An 18,745-nucleotide genomic window follows, 5' to 3' on the forward strand; every position below is an offset into this window, starting at 1 on the left:
AATGCTCCGAGGAACAGCAGGAGGAAACTCTGGTCGGTTTAAGTTGCGACTTACTCTCCTGCTCGGCCGCCTAACTAGGCAAGTCCTCCCGTAGTAGCAACCCTCACACCATGGCAAGTATAGGCTAAAAGTTAGGGTAACGATATCGTTAGTGTCTGGCCGTTTTCCTGCTGTTTGTGTTTAGCAGCTGTTCAGATTCAATTTGGCTGTTATTTCATGCCGATATAGTTCACTATGTCATTCTGAATTAATGCACAGACAAAAACAATTCCAGTTTTCCCTGCCCGCCGTGTGTAAATAAATGGAGAGAAACAGAACCTCCAAAGATATATTCCGTTTCAGTTTTTTGTGTATTGAACGTTCATAGGAATAAATGAATTTAGCTTAATGCCACAATTAAGGTGTATTTCTTTGTCCGCTTTTGAGATTCAGCACTGAGCGGAGGACAGCGATACAAGTTGCTGTCCTCCTCAGTGCCGCAGAAAAGCGCTGGAACGGAGATCCGTAAAAAAACCCTTTTTTTTTTTCTTTCCTATTTTAACTGGCCCATCCAGTTTTCTGGAGGCCCACCTAAAATAAAAATCCTGGCGCCGCTACTGGTCACATGTCGTACAACCTCCGCTCCCGGATTAAAAGCGAAACCTCTCCAAACGCGTGAAAACGCACAATAGTTTTTGTTTGGAGAAACTATACGCCTCCTGTGCGTGCGCGCGCCTCCTCTAATCTAGCGGATTGTTGCTGGTGTCTCTGTGCGCGTCCACGAGGCGCGCCGATTCTTCGCTGGGGTTCGGTGACGCGCGCTTGCGCTTACTGTCGCCTGCCGTCGTGGATGTTAACACTGATTTCTCTGGGGAAAACGAAAACGAAAAAAACGGTTTTTTTTTTTTTAAATTCAGAAATTGCTATTATATTTCTCAAACAATTACAATGAAACGAAAAGAAACATATTTAAAGTAATTAAACGTGACATTTTGAAGTGGAAAAACTGAACTATATTCTTTGAAAACGTACTCCAATCATTATTGTTTTATTTTTACAGCGTCGAAAAATCACTTTACTGCATACTTTTCACAGTGTACAATTTTCATTACAACAGTTCACAGAAGACTGATAAATTATTTATAGTTTTAAATATTTACTATGTATATTTTTGTTCATATACAATTTCAACCATTATAGATAAATTTTCTCACACAATACTTCTGTTTTGTTTCTGTATTCCGTATTTGTGTATTTATTTCGTCTGGTTGCGCTTCGCTGCTTCATCTCGAAACTACTGAACTTGAGCGTTCACAACTTGTAGTCAAGGCAACAGACGCAAACGGAAAGGGAGGTTTGGGATTGGTCGCCGTCTCTCTGACGGTCTTGACTGACAGTTCAATGCTGTGTTGTGATTGGTCGATGTTGATGTTTATCCCTCCGGGTAAAGAGCTTTAACGTGTTGAGATTTTCTTCAACACTCTCGTTTTCATTTGCCAGAACCACCGCAAGAGGTAACACAAGCTAACTTACGCAAACAATGCTTTGTCTTCTGCGTTGTCTTTCATAAAAACATAAAGCATTTACAACTTTTATCATCAAAAAAATAATAATTACGTGTGAATGCTTTTATTTTCAATTCTTTTATGTATAAAAATACAAACATATTAGTGTCAGTGCCAAGCATACTTACTTTTAGTGCATGATGGGATTTGCAACAATTATCAATAATTATTAAAATGGTAAAATACATGTTATACGTTATGTTTTTAAAAAGTAATTGTTGCACGGGACGCATTTTCAGTGGCGTGCAAACGTAGTATCTCAGTTGCTATGACAACCAGTGTCGGCGTTGTGGTTTATTTTTATACATTTATCTTGAGAAAACTTGTTTTTAGTTAATCGAATCGAATCGGTATAAACATGTCAATACAGTCATGCTTTATTGAAATGTATAGCTCTCAATACCATCAAAATGTTTGTTACTTAATGAGAATTAATTGAGTTTACAAAATAAATGTTTTCTTGCATAGGACCCAAACTAGAGCGCAAACTAATGACTGCTAAAACATTTAATTTAGTCAATGGAATTGTGAGACATAGGATGCCCCAAAGATGGCATTCTACTTAGTTGCATTGAAGATTTAATTTTTATAGGTTGTAGTAACGTAGTAGGTCCAACAGGTGGCACCAGAAACCGTCAAAACTGGATCATGGAGCCTGAACTTTGTGAACAGGTGGTTTAGGTGAGTTTTGGGCCAGAAATGCAAGACTAATGTTTAAGTTAATCATCTCCAAATGTTCATGTTCCTCACATTTACAGTTATCTATACAGTTGGAAGATTATTTCTCCATTTCTCAGTATTCTTCTGATCCAGCTGACGAGGCCGAAGCACTGAGAAGGATGCTGAGGGCCCGTCGCTCTACCAGCCCCATCAAGGGGGCATCTGCCCACTGCAGTCCCACCAGACACTCACCTGTTAAAGTACTAATAAGCCATCAGTGCATTCATATCAGTGAGATTAGTTTCTTTTAATTCTGCTAATTCCTTTTTTATGTGTCTCTCTTTTTAAAGGGTGGCACGTACGATTCAGAGCTAATGAGGGTGTTACGAGAAAGAGATGAAGTGCAAAACATGTTGGAGAAACAAGAGCGGCACCTCTCAGAGATCCAGGCCAATGTTAAAGTGCTCACAGCTGAACGGGACAAGACCAGAATGCACTACCAGCAGGTAGACAGCGCCAAACCTCCCAGAATTCTTCAGTCAGGTTGTTGTGTTCATTTTGAGCGTGACACACTCATAGTATTAAAAATAAAAAATAAAAAAAACACTATTTAACTATGCAATTTCATGTTACTGAGGTATAAACAATAAAAGGTTTTACAAAATGATTTTTTCATGATTAAAATATTATAATTTATTATTTACACAATAAAAGATTTTACACACACATGCATCAAATTTGTTTGGTCAAAAAATATTTTAATTATATTCTATATATAGCACTATATTTTAGTAATTATTGCAAGAAATATAATTTAAATTAAATTGATCAAATTAAATTAAATTTAAATTTAAATTTAAATTAAATATATATTTTTTATTTGTTTTGGCTTCATTACAGTAACAGTATACAATAATATTTGTTTTGGCTTCATTACAGTAACAGTATACAATAAAAACAATTATTTAATTTGATATTAATTAAAATATAAAATTTATATAAAAATATTTACTTGCATAATATTTTTAGTACATGCATAAAATTAGTATAAATAAGAAATAGTATAATTTGCCAGATAATATCTTATACATATAGATTTATATAAATATATAATATAAATATTAATAGTATTATTTGCCAGATAATATCTGAAGCATTTGTTTTGGCTTCACTACAATGACAATATATTGTAAAAACAGTTATTTTATTTTATATTAATTCAAATATTCAATTAATATACATATAAAAATAAAATAAATAACACAAAAATTATATAATTGTAAGTTTTGGATAAAACTTCTGCAAATTATAAATGTAAATTTAATAATTAATCATTTGTTTTGACTTCATTACAATAACAGTATACATTAATTTGTTTTGACTTCATTACAATAACAGTATACAGTAAAACAATATAAACTTAAAATTTAAAAATATTAAAATAACATAAATAACAAAACAATAAACAAATAAATATATAACATGAAACAAAATATAAATCAACAAATAATTATATATTTGGATATTTTATATAAATATATATAATATAAATACAAAATTATTTAATTTTGGAAACACAACATATTATATTTAATATTTTTATTGCACAGAAGAAAAGCACTGACCAATATATTGCCAGTATTTCACTAAACAGTGTGGCCTCAGATGTGCCCTGACTCCCCCTGCAGGCTCAAGAGGAAATAGCAGCTCTACGACGGGAGGTCATGATGTCAAAGTCCGCACGAGGGCCCAAGAGCAGTGTGACCGCTCAGAGCATCAACAAACGAAAGGAGACCGAGACGAGACGACACCAAAGCACAACACCACACACATGACCACACATGTATACATCCATACATATAAACAAAATGTAATATAAAAACTAACACAACGATATGTGTACATTCATATTTGCCTGTATCCATCTTATGAAGATGTTATTTAGGAGTACTAAAGGAAAATCACTTACACACTACAGTACAGTAATAAATTGAGTCATCTCACCGGGGAGCAGGGCGATAATACCAGGAGAGAGGTGTGCTTTTTTTAGCCCGCTGAGTGTATGTGTGTATGTGTTCCCTTTGAACTGCACGTCTCCTCAGATCTCTCAGGAGACAGCCATCAGCGAGAGAGCTCACCTGGAGCAGAGGGTGGAGGACCTGCAGGTTGCTGTACTCACAGTAAGAGCTCTGTATTTATACACTGCCATAAAACAGTGACAACAGCTGTAGATTGAACATAACATGCTTAATATAGTCCACAGGAAAGCAAAATCACAAATGAGATCTCACTTATTGCTTTTAGACAACAATAACATTGAATCGAGAACAAATGGAGACTTGACATTTTAAAAATAGTCAGAAAAATCTCATTTTGAAATAGAACAGTTACTGAACCATTAGATAGAATTTTGTTCCATTTTTATTCCTTTATTTATAATGCATTTCAAGAGTCGAAATGGATACATTAGATGAAACTTAAGTGTATTATGTACTCAACCAAAGCGACTTATACAGTGCATTCAGGCTTCAGGGCTATTTTTGACTAACAGTAAATCAACCCACACCTGTGTATTTACTGTACTATACTGCACAATGCTATATTGTATCATACTATACTATACAATAAACTGTGGTTATTTTCATGCTGTACTATACTGCACAATGCTATATTGTATCATACTATACTATACAATAAACTGTGGTTATTTTCATGCACAGTTATTGTTATGGACTAGTGTCATTGTTTTGTGTGTGTCCCAGCTGGAGCAGGAGCGAGGGGAACAGAGAAGCAGGCACGCTCAAATGAGGGAGACAATGATGAGTCTGGAGGAGGAAGTTCAAATACTTGGGCGAAAACTCAGTACCAGTGAGGAGGAGCTCAACCGCCTCAGAAATGAGTGCAGCAGCCTCAGGTACACCAGCAATCAAAAACAACAAGATACGTCCATATTTCAATGCTGAAAGTAGGCTTTTGATACTTTTCTTATCCATTTCTTTTTGTGTATGTATATACCAGACTGGCAAATAATCAGTTGGAAATCTCTCTGAGTGAGAATCAGCGAAGACTAACCAGCAGGATTGGAGAGCTACAAAACACTCAGGAGAGAAATAAAATGCTGGATGAGAAGAATGGTAAGAAAACTAGATAATACTGATATTTAATCTGCTTCATTTATTAAACATAAGATGTCTCAGCTGAAATTAGGAAGAACAAAAATACACAATACCAGTCAAAAGTTTAAGGTCATTAAGATTTTTGCTTTTATTCATCAAGGATGCATTAAACTGATCAAAAGTGACGAAATGCTGTTCTTTTAAACGTTCTGTTCATTAAAGAATCTTAAAAGAAATGTTTCTTCAGCAGCAAATCGGCATATTAGAATGATTTCTGAAGGATCATGTGACACTGAAGACTCACTGGAGTAATGGCTGTTGAAAAATATTTGATCAAATAAATGTAGGCTTAATGAGTATAAGAGGCTTCTTTCAAAAGGGTTATGAAATCTTTCTGACCCCAAACATTTGAATGGTAGTGTGTCATATGTTTTGATAAATGTGTTGAATTATTCAGTTGGACAGCTGCAGTAGTTTTAGTGTTTAAAGAATATTTGTGTATCACTTTTCCTTTGTGTGTCTCAGACTCTCTCCTGATGCAGGCGACTGCTATGCAAGAGGAAATGAACACACTGCGGTGAAAAGTCTCAGAGCTGGACCAGCACAGATTCTCGCTGCAGGAACAACTGGAGAAAAAGACAGATCTGCTCAGCACAGCAAATGACCAGCTAGATGAGAAGGTACTACCTACAGCACATTTACACACTAAAAACACATATTTTTTCTTTGTATATTAGATTTGCTTGCTTTCCAGTTAGTACACTTGGTGATGTGTGTTTTTTCTTCCTTTTTTATAAGAGAAAACCATTAGGAGCTTAAAACTGAGAACCGAGGATCTTAAAACAACTCTAATGTAAGTTCTCTATTCATGTTTACAGATTAACTGACAGTCATGTGTAGTGAATTTAAAGAGTGTGGTGAACAATTCTTTAAAAGAAACTCTACCAAAATTCTGTATAAAATAAAACTTACTTTTATTATTTTCTTTTCCTTACACAGTGTGTTATGTTCACCATCCAGGTATAAGAATAATGCTAATGTTGATGTATCATAATTAGACTTTAGTATATAGTCATAGTTGTTCTTGACTGTAGCTCATGGTTATTATTTGTAATGTATTTCTCCTTTATATACATGAACGTTCACATGTTTGGGCTCAACTTATGTCTCTTATGCTTATCAAGCCAGCATTTAATTAATCAGTTTTATTGTGAAATATTATAATATATTATAAATAATATATATAATAATATATAATAAATATCAAATAACTGTTTTCTATTTAATAATGTTTGTAATGTAATTTATTCCTGCGATGGCAAAACTGAATCTTCAGCATCATTACTCCAGTCTTCAGTGTCACATGATCCTTCAGAAATCATTCTAATATGCTGATTTGCTGCTCAAGAAACATTCCTGTTGAAAATAGTTGTGCTGGTTAATATTTTTATGGAAACATGATACATTTTTCAGGATTCTTTGAGTAGATGTTCAAAAGAACAGTATTTATTTAGAAAAAAGCAATATTTTGTAACATTATATGTCTGTACTGTCACTTTAGATCAATTTAATGCATCCTTGTTAAATAAAATTAATTTCATTAATTACTTTTGAATGTTAGTGTAGTTTCCTCTGTGCATTTGTAGTTGACTGCTTGAGTGTATGAGTATGAAATAAGACATGCTGTAAATGTAACATGCTGCATTTCCGCAAATAATTTATGAATGACTATGAAAATGAGTGGTGTTGAAGATGTGACTTCCTGTCCGCAGAACTCTGAGGGAGACCGTAGCTGGCAGAGAAAGAGAGCTGGATGTTCTGAAGAGGAAGCTGTCTGACTCTGAAAGTGAGATGGGAACAGTGATGAAAGTCAAAGACACCACATTACAAGAGAACGGTCAGCTGAGGGACGACCTTGTCAAAGCACGTCTGGAGAATCAGGTACTGTACCAAACTGTTTTTTGCAAATTCATTGCAATAAATAAGGTAACAATACCTCCATCTTTCTATATTTCTTTTCAGACTCTACAGCTCAAGCTGGATGAAGCTAATGAGGAAATAGAAGACCTGCAGAAAAAAGTACAAGTTCACATTGCTGACATCTCACGCACTGAAGATCTGCTGTCTGCTAAGGTGGAGTCATTTAAACAAAAAAGGCTGTTAAAACAGATGACAAGCGTGTTCTGTGTAGTGTGTTCTTGATTGTTCTTGTTTGTTGCTCTTTAGGAGCGTGAGTGCAGAGAACTGCAAGAGTCTCGAAGGAAAGTGTCACTTCAGGTGGAAAGCTGGGAGGAGCAGGCCAGACACGCTGAAACCACTGTCATCGAACTCCGTCTTGAGCTTCAAAACTCTAACTTAGAGATCCTTCGATTCAAAGAAAGAGCAGACAGCCTGGAGAGCAGCCTGCAACAGGTCACTTGGCCATCATACAGTATCTGTATCTGTGTTGGTTAATGTGCAGGAGATTCTAAACGCAACCCAAATGCTCACTACAAGACCAAAGCTCATAAAGTTTTCGAAGCCTCATATTGTAGCAAACCCATCGAGTGTGCCCATCGCTAATGTTCATCAGACTGGTAGTGTGCACTGGCTTTTGTTAACTAAGTCTCTGATAAATTGTGGTTTGTTGCTGTGTCCAGGCACTGAGTGCAGAGCGGAGCTGTACTAGTCAACTGTCTCTGCTGAACCGAAAGATGATTCACATGGAGGAAGATCTGCGCCAGGCCCAAGCTGAGTGCACACAGGTGCACACCGACCTGGAAAAAACACGAGAGCTCTGCATCAAACTGGACGCCAGCAAAGAAGCTGTGAGTGCTTAAACTGGTTTATAACAAGAACTGTAGATATTTTTGTATATTACCTACTTGATGTCAGCGCAACAACTGTAGGTATGAAAACACACATTATTCAGTGCTATAGACTGAAGCTTTTTTTTTTGTAGAAAGACAAAGCATATTTTAAGTTTTTATAGACAAATTACCATAGAGGCTTCTGCAGCACTGCAAGCATGACCAAGGTAAGACGCAAACCTACAATCCCCAGCTCTAAAGACAGCATCTATTAGGTCACTGGGCCTTTTACTCAGGTTGTATTCACTATTAATTGGGTTTGGGTTTTTGTAGAAACACAAAGTACATTTTTTTTTAAACACAACTGTAGAATTTGTGCAGCACTTCAAACACAATCTAGGTGGGGCTTGAACCCACAATCCTAAGCTTCGGAGCTCTGCTTTTTCCATTAAGCGACTGGGCCTCTGGCTTGTTTGATATTCACTATTTATTGAGTCTGGCTTACTGTAGAAAACCAAATTTTTTTTATTTTTTTTTTTTGTAAACATATTGCTTTAGAATTTGCAGTTCTAGACCTCTACCAGGTTTTATGTTCACGCTTAATTGAGTTTTTCTTTTTGTAGAAACGTCATTTTTTGCACAAACACATTTTTGCAGAACTACAAACATGTCACAGATGGGACTCAAACCCACACTCTCTACCTCTGGAGGCTGATGCTATTAATTAAGTTTGGCTTTTTGTAGAAAAATGATGCACATTAGATCTTTTTTAAACAAATTTCCATGGAAATTTCCATGGCTTATTTGACCCAGGTGGGAATTGAACCCACAATCCCCAGCGCTGGAGGCTGCTGCTTTAACTGTTAGGCCTCTACCACATTTTATGTTCACTCTTAATTGTGTTTTGGCTTTTTGTAGTAACATAAAGCACTTTTCTTTTTTTAAACAAGTCACTGTACAATTTTTGCAGAACTGCTAAAACAACCAAGGTAGGACTTGAACCCACTGTCCCCAGCTTGCCGTTTTATAGAAAAACAATGCACATTACAACTTTTTTTTTTTCCTTTTTAACCAAATTACTATAGATTTTTTGCAGCACTGGTATTTTGTAGCACTGAAAATAAGACTGAGGTGGGACTCCACAATCTCCAACTGTGGAGGCCACCAGGGCTTTTAAATGTACCTTTTTGGTTAATCTCAACTTCAAACAAATGCAAAATGGATTTTGTTGAAAGACTATGGATAGCTGTAGTTGTTATTGCAATGTTATGCTTTGAACTCAAATTGTCCACCATCAGAGATTAATGTTTCAACTTTTCAGATGCTGCAATGGGAACTTTTTTTATTCAAACTTGTTCATAATTGAGTAAGTAGCATTTGTAGCACTGTAAACCTCAGCCTCAGATTCTCAGATTGGTAAAACCCTTAGAACATCAGCCTAAAAGCATCTGCTAAATGATTCCATGCAAATAAATGTAAAGATTTTATATTCTGAGCAATATCTGGGAAGAACTTAATTTAAATGAGATCTTTGATTTCTCAAATGTTTTAGGGTTTTATACATTTAACATCGGTTTTATGCAGAAACCAAACTGCCTTCGAGACAATGAAATAAGGACAAACTGAACTGAATTGTAAATAAATGACTAACACAAATGTCTATGTGCTTATACTGTGCATACAGGTGCAGCGTGAGCTGGAATCATGCCGCTCTGAGATTGAGCTGTTACAGAAGCAGCTGAGCGGTGAACATCTGTCTGTTCAGACTTTGGAGACCTTGCTGGTGTCTTCACGAGAAAAGGAGTTACAGAGGCAGCTCACCTCTCAGGAAAGACAGACTGAAATACAAATTCTCAAGGACAAACTCAGCATGGCTGACAGCAAAATGTGAGTTTAACACATACACATTTCATAGAGAACAGCAGCTGTTTTGTCTTTCTTCTGTCTTCGTCTTCCACTTACTGTCTTCTTTCCTGTCTCTAGGAGTTCTCAGAGCAGGGAAATGGCTCAGCTGAGGACACGATCAACCCAGCTGGAGGCAGATCTTGAGATGACCAAGAGACACCTGGCCACTGAGCGCTTTGAAAGGTGAGATGCAAACCTTAAAGGGTCATTTACTCATCCTCATGTTGTCCCAGTTCCAGCATTGACTATATTTGTTTATATGTGGTTTGAACAGTAAAGACTAAGGATTTGAATGTCCTGTCTGTGTTTATCAGGGAGCGTGCAGTACAGGAGCTGCGCAGGCAAGGGCTCGCAGCTATTTCTCCCGTCCTCTCCTCCACTGTCCGCTCCTCATCCCCTTCCCGTCATCGCTCTCTGAGTCCTCACAGATCATGGTCTCCAGAACGCTCTCATCACAGCACACCCGACCCACCGCTTGTGTCACATTACCCTGACAGGTGCTCGCCAGTGGCGGATTGGTCATTCTAGATTTAAATAAGTAGAAAGTGGGCATGCTGCTTGTTTTATTCAGTTTGTCCGTTAATTTTTTTAATATTTTTATCTGTTTATTTTTGAACAGGAGTCTGACTTTCAGGGACCTTTATGACTGAGAAGATCTCATTACTCTAATCTTCCATATTTTGGCTGGAGTTATTCAATGATTTGATCTGCTTTTGTCTTTGATTCTCAAGACAATCAATATCCACTGGTCATGTATTTCAATAAATCAGATGTTTACTATGATTTTGATTGTTTTGCTGAAATTGTTTGACATCGACGCACACAGTAAAGTTGTAAATAGTTTTGGAGGGGTTTCATGATAATAGCTTTTTATTTCTACAAAAAAAAAAAAAAAAAAATTAATCTGCTAAAACAAATTTTAATATAATTATTTCATTTACATATTTATTTTAATAAAATTCTAATAAAACCACACCTTGCCAGTCCTCTTGAATAAACATTTCCATGTTACTGCGTTGGGATGTGTTTTTCAGTAAGTTACTGCTAAACATCTTATTTATTAATTTATTTCGTTGTTATTTGGTCACTGAATTCTTAGAATCGGTTTTCTTTTTGTGTTTTTATTGTTTTGTTTTCTTTGTTTTTCAGTTTGCTTGTTTTGCTAGGATAATGGTAATGGTAATCTTCCTCTTTATAACCGCTCCAGCTAATTGAAAAACAAAAATAAACGACAAGCAGAAAAGGAAACTAACCAGTGTAATGCTCATTAGAAGAAGCGCACCTGTACGCTTCAGCACGCCACGTGTGTCGTCATCACGTGGGTGTGGCCAATCACGTGCGCTCACTAGTGTCGCTGGGTCTCAGAGCTGCTCGCTTTTGTTGATGATCTAAGCGCAGGTGCGCGCTTCTGCATCTTCATTTCGCAGAGGTAAGACAACAATATGATGCTGTTCTAATTATCTTTATATTGTTCACGGATAATAACCATGATAGTTTTTTTTTAATTATTATTTATTTATATATATTTTTAAAAAAGCATCGACGATCTATCTTGTATTACGACATGAGCCAAATTTAGGCACTCTTGTATTGTAAAAACAACTTTCAAAGCAATTTTAATTTGATGCCGATTAAGGTGAAAAATTAGATAAACATCTGAGAAGATAAAGTTCAAGAAAAAGGCCATCTTTAGAAGATAAAAATGATGTTTGTCAGGAAACTTTCAATTTAAATGTGATGATTTCATGCACTTTCAATGTTACTGTGAATAATACAATAAATTATAACTCTTTGCGCAGCAGACGCATGTTCACTGTTACTGTGATGATTTCATGCACTTGTTATGGTAGTGTGCATTAGATAATAGATGATTATAATAAGACAAATAGTTACTGTAGTCTACATGGCTTGTGAAGTACGCTTCAATTTTAATGACTGACGTGTAACTTTATAACAATATATATCAGCAACCTACAGAGATAGGCCTATTCGTTTTTATAATTCCTTTGGTACAGCTGTTTATCAAGGCATCATATTGTGATTGATCTCCTGCATTTGTATTAAAACAGGTGTGGGATGTTTTCTAGGAAGGGAAGTCTGTGTCTAGCTCACATTAAAGTGAATGTAATCCAAAGGTCAGTTCGTTTAAGATGAAAGCAGCGTTTAGGAGGGGTCGGGTATCTTCAAAACACAGTTAATGTTCAAGCAGATTAGTCACTCTCTCTGTTGAGAAGTTAATGTTTGTAGAACAAACTGTCATGAAAGGAAAATAGAGGCATATGGAACTTAAAGGATAAAAGTGAGTAAATAAATCTAAGTACAAGAGTTTAAAAAGTACTGATATATATGGGATGTTTCATTGTTTGCATTACGCCGCATGTCTAACGCCATTCCAGATCCAAAACATACTATTTTGTACTATAATTAGTGCCCTATGTTATATTTGTTATCTTTTATAGGCTGCCAGCTAACAGGAAAGTTCCCAGAACTTTGGCAAACAAACATTCTTCTTGTAATATTTGTTCAGAGTTGTCTCAAATGCATTTAATTAAAAAAAAAAATCAATTTATTTTAATTAAAAAAAAATTTAATTAAAAAAAAAAATCAATTTATGCATTGTTTATGGACCTTTTCACTTTCATAACATGATGGAACATTAGCAAAAAGTTATAGAACATTTTTGTTAGCTGCAGGGCACTTGTTTCAGAACATTCAGAGAACATTCAAAAGTAATGTTCCCATAATGTTTGCATGATTATAAAATGGAACATTTTCTTAATATTGTCACTAATGTTTGCATAACCCAGAAACAATGTTTTTAAAAGGGTCATTTTTAACATTCAGAAATACTTAATGGGATCATTATCAAAACATACTTTTGTTAGCTGGTTATGCTATTATATGTCTCATAGACAACAATTTTAGTGAATGAACTGAATGTAGCACAGGCTGTACAGTGTACAAAGATGGGCAGATTGCATTTCATCTGGGTAACATGGTACTTGAATTGACGCATTCATACCTGAAGAAAAGAGAAGGTAGAGTCTAAAAGAACGAAGCCAGAGAAAGTGCGCTGGAGTGAGAGAGATGGCATTACTGGAGCAGTCTCAGGGTGTTGGCTTACATTAGGCCAAAACAACTGGTTGCCAGCTACATAATGTTGTCTTGGATTAATGTAGGGTCTTTAGGAGCAGACCGAAAGGTCGATTAAAACTTCTTGACATTCGCAAGTTGTATAAGCTGTTGAATCAGAGCTTATTTTTGGAAAGGTCTTCTGGGAAACTTAATAATCATTTTCCCAGTTTCCCAGACAGAAATACAACTTGAGAGCCCGTTCATGTACAATTTATGACTGGAATATTCATGATAATTCCAAAAGCAGCATTAAACTCAATATAAATGTGTTGAGACTGTGTTGGGACACATCTCAGCGTTTTGCTCAATCAGTGTCTGTTTTAGTGCACTCTGGGCAACTGAGATACGCAAATACAAAAAAAAAAAACAGCAGTTTTCATTGTCAATACTGGAACAGGACAACAGCTAATGAACTAAATTACATTTTTAATCAAATTTACCTTTCTAAATCAAAAGTAACTAACTACAGAGGGGGTGGGATGTCATTGTTTGTTGGCATGCATCTGGACTGAGAAGAAAATTGATGGCTGCTTTTTAATTTATTTAACATGACATGCCAAAAGTCTGAATAGCAGTCCACAACATCATTCCATTCGCTGGTGATCTGTAGTTGAAAGTGAATGTTTAACTGCATCCAAGAGATGCTTCGGTGAGTTATTATCTGACAAGCCAGGAGGCCAATTCAGATTTTTCAAATCAATAATAAAATCATTTTATTGTAGAAACATCATAGGCACAAGTGTAAAAGTGAGTTACAATCTTGAAATACTGCAGTCACATAGTGACATTATAACATAATGTACGTGTTGTCTTAAAATATCACTAGAATGTAAGTTGTATAGAATATAGTATATATTTACTGTAAACAGTACATACATAATACATATTATAACATAAGCACACAGTATACACTGTGGACAAAATGTACAATTACTTACCAGTGTAATAGTGAAATGGTTTAAGATTCAGGTTTTTGTCTCTAGGAGACATTTGTAGCTTGGTAAAAAGCCATGGCCTAGTTTCAGCTCAACCTATTCAAATTCTAAACCACTATGAATGCTCCTCCTACAATATGGTGTTCAGATCATTTTCATTTCAGAAACTGACCTGGAATTTCATTTATAATGTCAATCATTAAAGCCAATGATCATTTTAATACTTAGGTGAAAAGCCACCTGCCTATAGTAATTATTAACTCCTAAAAAGGAAAAAGATGCTTTAGTAAGAGCTTTTATACAGATCGTTGGGTTTTTAGAGGGACTTTCGTTGAGTTCAAAGAGTTGACCAGGTCAGGAAGGTGTATGCAAATAGACAGAAAATAATTTAAATGAATAGTTCACCTAAAAATTTAAATTCTGTCATTTACTCACACTTGTGTCAGTCCAAACCTTTATGGGTTTCTTTCTTATGTGGAAAGCTAAAGGGTTAATTTAGCAGTACATTGAAAGTGAATGGGAATGGATTGTTGTCAAGCTCCAAAAATGACAAAAAATAATCACCATACCTTAAGCAACCAATGAGAAGATCCCAGTCAGTTATACAACATTTAATTTAATGCCCTCACATTCTGTTACTATGAAACTGTTTGTTCCTGCCCTCTCTCTCTCTCTCTCTCTCTCTCTCTCTCTCTCTCTCTCTCTCTCTCTTTCCCTAACTCTTTCTATAATCCCCTCTTGAACGTCATTTGCAGATGGCAGTGATCTAAAACTATCAAGGACTGGAGACCACCACAAAAAAAGCCAAAGAAGAAAACAAAGGAAACTCTCAGACGAGGAAGACCATTCTGCATCAAGTTAAAGCTTCTGGTAAGTTTAGAAGTTTCTGTTTAAAGTTTTTGTTCATTTTCATTTTATAACCAAATCAGGAATGTATTTCCTTAGTAATAAAGTGTGAATCCAAAATCTGATTGAAAGGTTTTAGAATTCTGAGAAATTTGAAATGAAACATTATGACATATGGACATATTCTGCAAATAGTCTTTAAAAAAATTCATTTTTCAAATAAACTTTTTTACTTAAATTGTTATAGTGTAATATAATTAGAATATATTATATTATATTATATGATTATAATTATATTATATATTCAACTTTTTAATAAATTGTAAAGATTGTACAAATCATTCCAATAATTTTAAAATGGTAAAAATTAGAGAAATGCAAAATAAACTTTTTTACTTAAATTGTTATATTATAATATAATTATAATATATTATATTATATGATTATAATTATATTATATATTCAACTTTTTAATAAATTGTACAGATTGTACAAATTATTCCAATAATTTTAAAATGGTAAAAATTAGAGAAATGCAAAAAAGATGCATTCAATTTCACTTGTATTATAAGACTCCAGTATATACACAACTGCACTATATATATATATATATATATATATATATATATATATATATATATATATATATATATATATAAACAGTAATACTGTAAAGTATTATTACAATTTAAAATAGTTTTCTTCTTAAAAATATGTTAAAAAATTATGTATTAGCCATTACTCAGCAGCCAATACATCCATATTTTTTGCTCTTACTATGCAAAACACATTGATATTTATAAATATGACCTGCAGGAAGATGACTTAGAAAACTGGCCCTTGATGCCCTAGCCTTCCTCTACTATTACATAATATTGATTTTTTGGTTAAACAAGAGTCTATTGTCTGGCATTGTGTTGATTCTAATCCTGACCACTAGTGCGTAACATGAACGTACAGCACTTTTGTCATCCTCTGCACACTCAGAGCCACATGGCTTTATGACTATGATATTAGACAGCAAGACCAACAGGGATTATTGGTATTTCTGTCATTAGATTGTTTGGTTAAGGAGCGAGGACAGTAATAGCAGGTGTGTGTGTGTATGCTAATGCTCATGTCATGCACGGTCACGTACTGTACATAAAACATTGTTGGAATTGATTGCTTAAGTTTTTTATAGAACCACCTCATTATATGGTTATAGACACACACACATCAAAGGACACAACAGGATAAAGTTACAGCCATGAAAAAGACAACAAACTGATGTTTGTTTTAGCATTGTTAGCATCACTATTATTATTCCTCCTCCTTGGGATTAGGTTATTAAATGCTATTCAAATTTGGCGTAACAGCACACACCCATAGTAACTAACCATGAACACTTTAGCAATGTGTTAAAACCACTGAAAATGGCTTAACTTCTGCATAGCAATGCTAGCAAACACACAGAGCTACAGTACTTAGTTTATTGGTCTAATCCAATACTAATCTGTGGATGAGATATTGGGAGTGTCATGAACAGTAAATGTCAAGGTTGCTGTTTTACAAACACATCTGAGAACTGAGGGCATGTGTGTGTGGTTAATGAATTCTAAGAGCTTGGACCAAGGCTCGGTTTCCCTGGTTGCAGGTAGACACAATCTAATATTCACTGAAAATCGCGTCACCCTTGTGCATCTCTAGGCAACTGGTGCCCGAGTGAACTACCTATTCTCTCCTCTTAGAAGTTATTTGTATTACAAGAGCCACTGATTATATCACAACACAAAGCCAATAAAAAGACACAGGAGACGTTAACCCAACAGGATGAAAGCAAATAAAGACAAACCCAACACCAATAAAAAAGAAAATATACAACCACATGACTCCCAATATAAAAGAAAAGAGATCAGCACATGACTCTCTCTTTTCATCTACTGTACGTCATCAGTCTTGTAAGCAATAGTTTGGGTAATGTGACGTAGTAGCACACAATACCAGCAGTATACATTTACAACTAGGCTATTCACTAGGCTATACGCTGCCGTTCAAACGTAAGTTTTTTTTTTTTTTTTTTTTTGAAAGAATTTTTAAAAATACTATAGTAATTTATAGTAAATACTGTAGTGTTTTTGAACCATACTATAGTAAAGTATTTGAATTAATTTGTTGTGGTAATGCTATAGTTGCTGTGGTAATATAACAACTATAGTAACATAAACAAATTATTTTACCAAGTACTCTACTAAGTTGTCTACAGCTATAGAGTATATTATACTACAATACACTAAAGTTTACTGTAGTAAAAACTCAAGTATACTTCAGTATTTATTACAGTTTATCAGTTCACTATAGTTAATACAGCTGTATTATACTACTGTATAATGCTGTAGCATTTATTAATAAAGTGTTGTAAATACTATAATATATACAGTATAATACACTTTACTATAGTATGGTTCAAAAACACTATAGTATTTACTATAAATTACTATAGTATTTTTTCATGTGGGGTCTCTTATGCTCACCAGGGCTGCATTTATTTGATCAAAAATTCAAAAGAAACAGTATTATTATGAAATATTATTGCAATTTAAAATAACAATTTTCTATTTTAATATACTTTAAGATGTAATTCACACGATCCTTTAGCAATCATTCTAATATGCTGATTTATTATCAGTATTGGAAACAGTTGTGCTGCTTAATATTGTTTTGGAACCTGTGATACTTTTGTTTTTGATTCGTTGATGAATAATAACTTATAAAGAACAGCATTTATCCAAAATAGAAATGTTTTCTAACAATACAAGTCTTTACTATCACTTTTAGCATTTTACTTGCTAAATAAAAGTGTTAATTTCTTTAAAAAAATTTAAGGAAAAAAGTCCTGACACCAAATTTTCAAACAGTTGTGTATATTATAACAAAAGTTGTCTGTTTTGAATAAATGCTGTTCTTTATAACTTTTTATTTATTGATAATTAATCAGCATATTAGAATGATTTCTGAAGGATCATGTGACACTGAAGACTGGAGTAATGATGCTTAAAATTCAGCTTTGCATCACAGGAATAACTTATATTTAAAGTATATTAAATATTAAAATTGAAAATAATACACAATATTATATCAATATTATATTTTTTCTGTATGTTTGATCAAATAAATAAGCGTTTGATGAGCATAAGAGCATAAAAAAAATAAAAAATAAAATTAGAAGTCTTACTGATCCCAAACTTTTTAATGGCAGTATAGATATATAAAATTAGCATATATAACAACTAGCATACTAATTTTAAGAGTAGTATGGTAGGATTCTTTTCTGAATTCAGCACTTGTCTGCTTATAAAGGACCTTTAAACTGAAAACAAGAGCAAATCCGTTCTTTCCTTATAAGGTCATCGCAGAAGAATCTAACAAATGCTTAGAACAGGGTTTATCACCTTTGAACACAGGAAATGATGTACTAAAGTGCAAACAGAGTGTATCAGCTACTGTGATCATCTGATCTTTACTGCTATGAACCAAAGCCATTCAGCAGACACTCTTCCACCCAAAGGAGTGAGCTTCTGGATAAAGTCTGGTTTATAATGCCATTAGTTCAGTCTGCACACACTGAGATTTATAAAAACCTTTTTGCTTTCTTTCTTTTTTAAGATGGTTTTGATGGTAATATGTTATTTTCTTATCTACTGTAGATCAGGATAAAATCATGGAAACAAGAAATACAAAATAAAAAAAAAATGTATAAGAACTCATACACAAGAAAAAATAATAAAATACAGTCTATTCTGTTGTGATTTCACTGTGATTAAGTTTTTTTTTTT

General features: G+C 34.4%; 1 protein-coding gene and 1 long non-coding RNA gene across 2 annotated transcripts; both read left to right on the forward strand.

The window, feature by feature from the left end:
• The first annotated feature begins 1,320 nt into the window (after window positions 1-1,320).
• Window positions 1,321-10,797, forward strand: tsga10 (testis specific, 10). Its single transcript, XM_042761382.1, is given in 18 exon segments — window positions 1,321-1,493; window positions 2,164-2,225; window positions 2,342-2,464; window positions 2,555-2,710; window positions 3,893-4,019; window positions 4,200-4,384; window positions 4,967-5,118; window positions 5,223-5,338; window positions 5,846-6,000; window positions 6,118-6,173; window positions 7,093-7,261; window positions 7,343-7,453; window positions 7,547-7,732; window positions 7,960-8,127; window positions 9,794-9,996; window positions 10,093-10,197; window positions 10,329-10,511; window positions 10,634-10,797. Coding segments are annotated over 16 exon segments (2,184 nt in total). The 5' UTR covers window positions 1,321-1,493; window positions 2,164-2,225; window positions 2,342-2,383; the 3' UTR covers window positions 10,665-10,797.
• Window positions 10,798-11,303: 506 nt separating this feature from the next.
• LOC122138119 lies at window positions 11,304-18,641 on the forward strand. The gene is made up of 3 exons (XR_006155377.1): window positions 11,304-11,443; window positions 14,840-14,954; window positions 18,617-18,641. It is a non-coding gene; the product is annotated as an uncharacterized LOC122138119 (long non-coding RNA).
• Window positions 18,642-18,745: the final 104 nt, after the last annotated feature.

The sequence above is a fragment of the Cyprinus carpio genome, chromosome A1 (assembly GCF_018340385.1).
Source record: "Cyprinus carpio isolate SPL01 chromosome A1, ASM1834038v1, whole genome shotgun sequence".
In the NCBI taxonomy this organism is placed as follows: domain Eukaryota; kingdom Metazoa; phylum Chordata; class Actinopteri; order Cypriniformes; family Cyprinidae; genus Cyprinus; species Cyprinus carpio.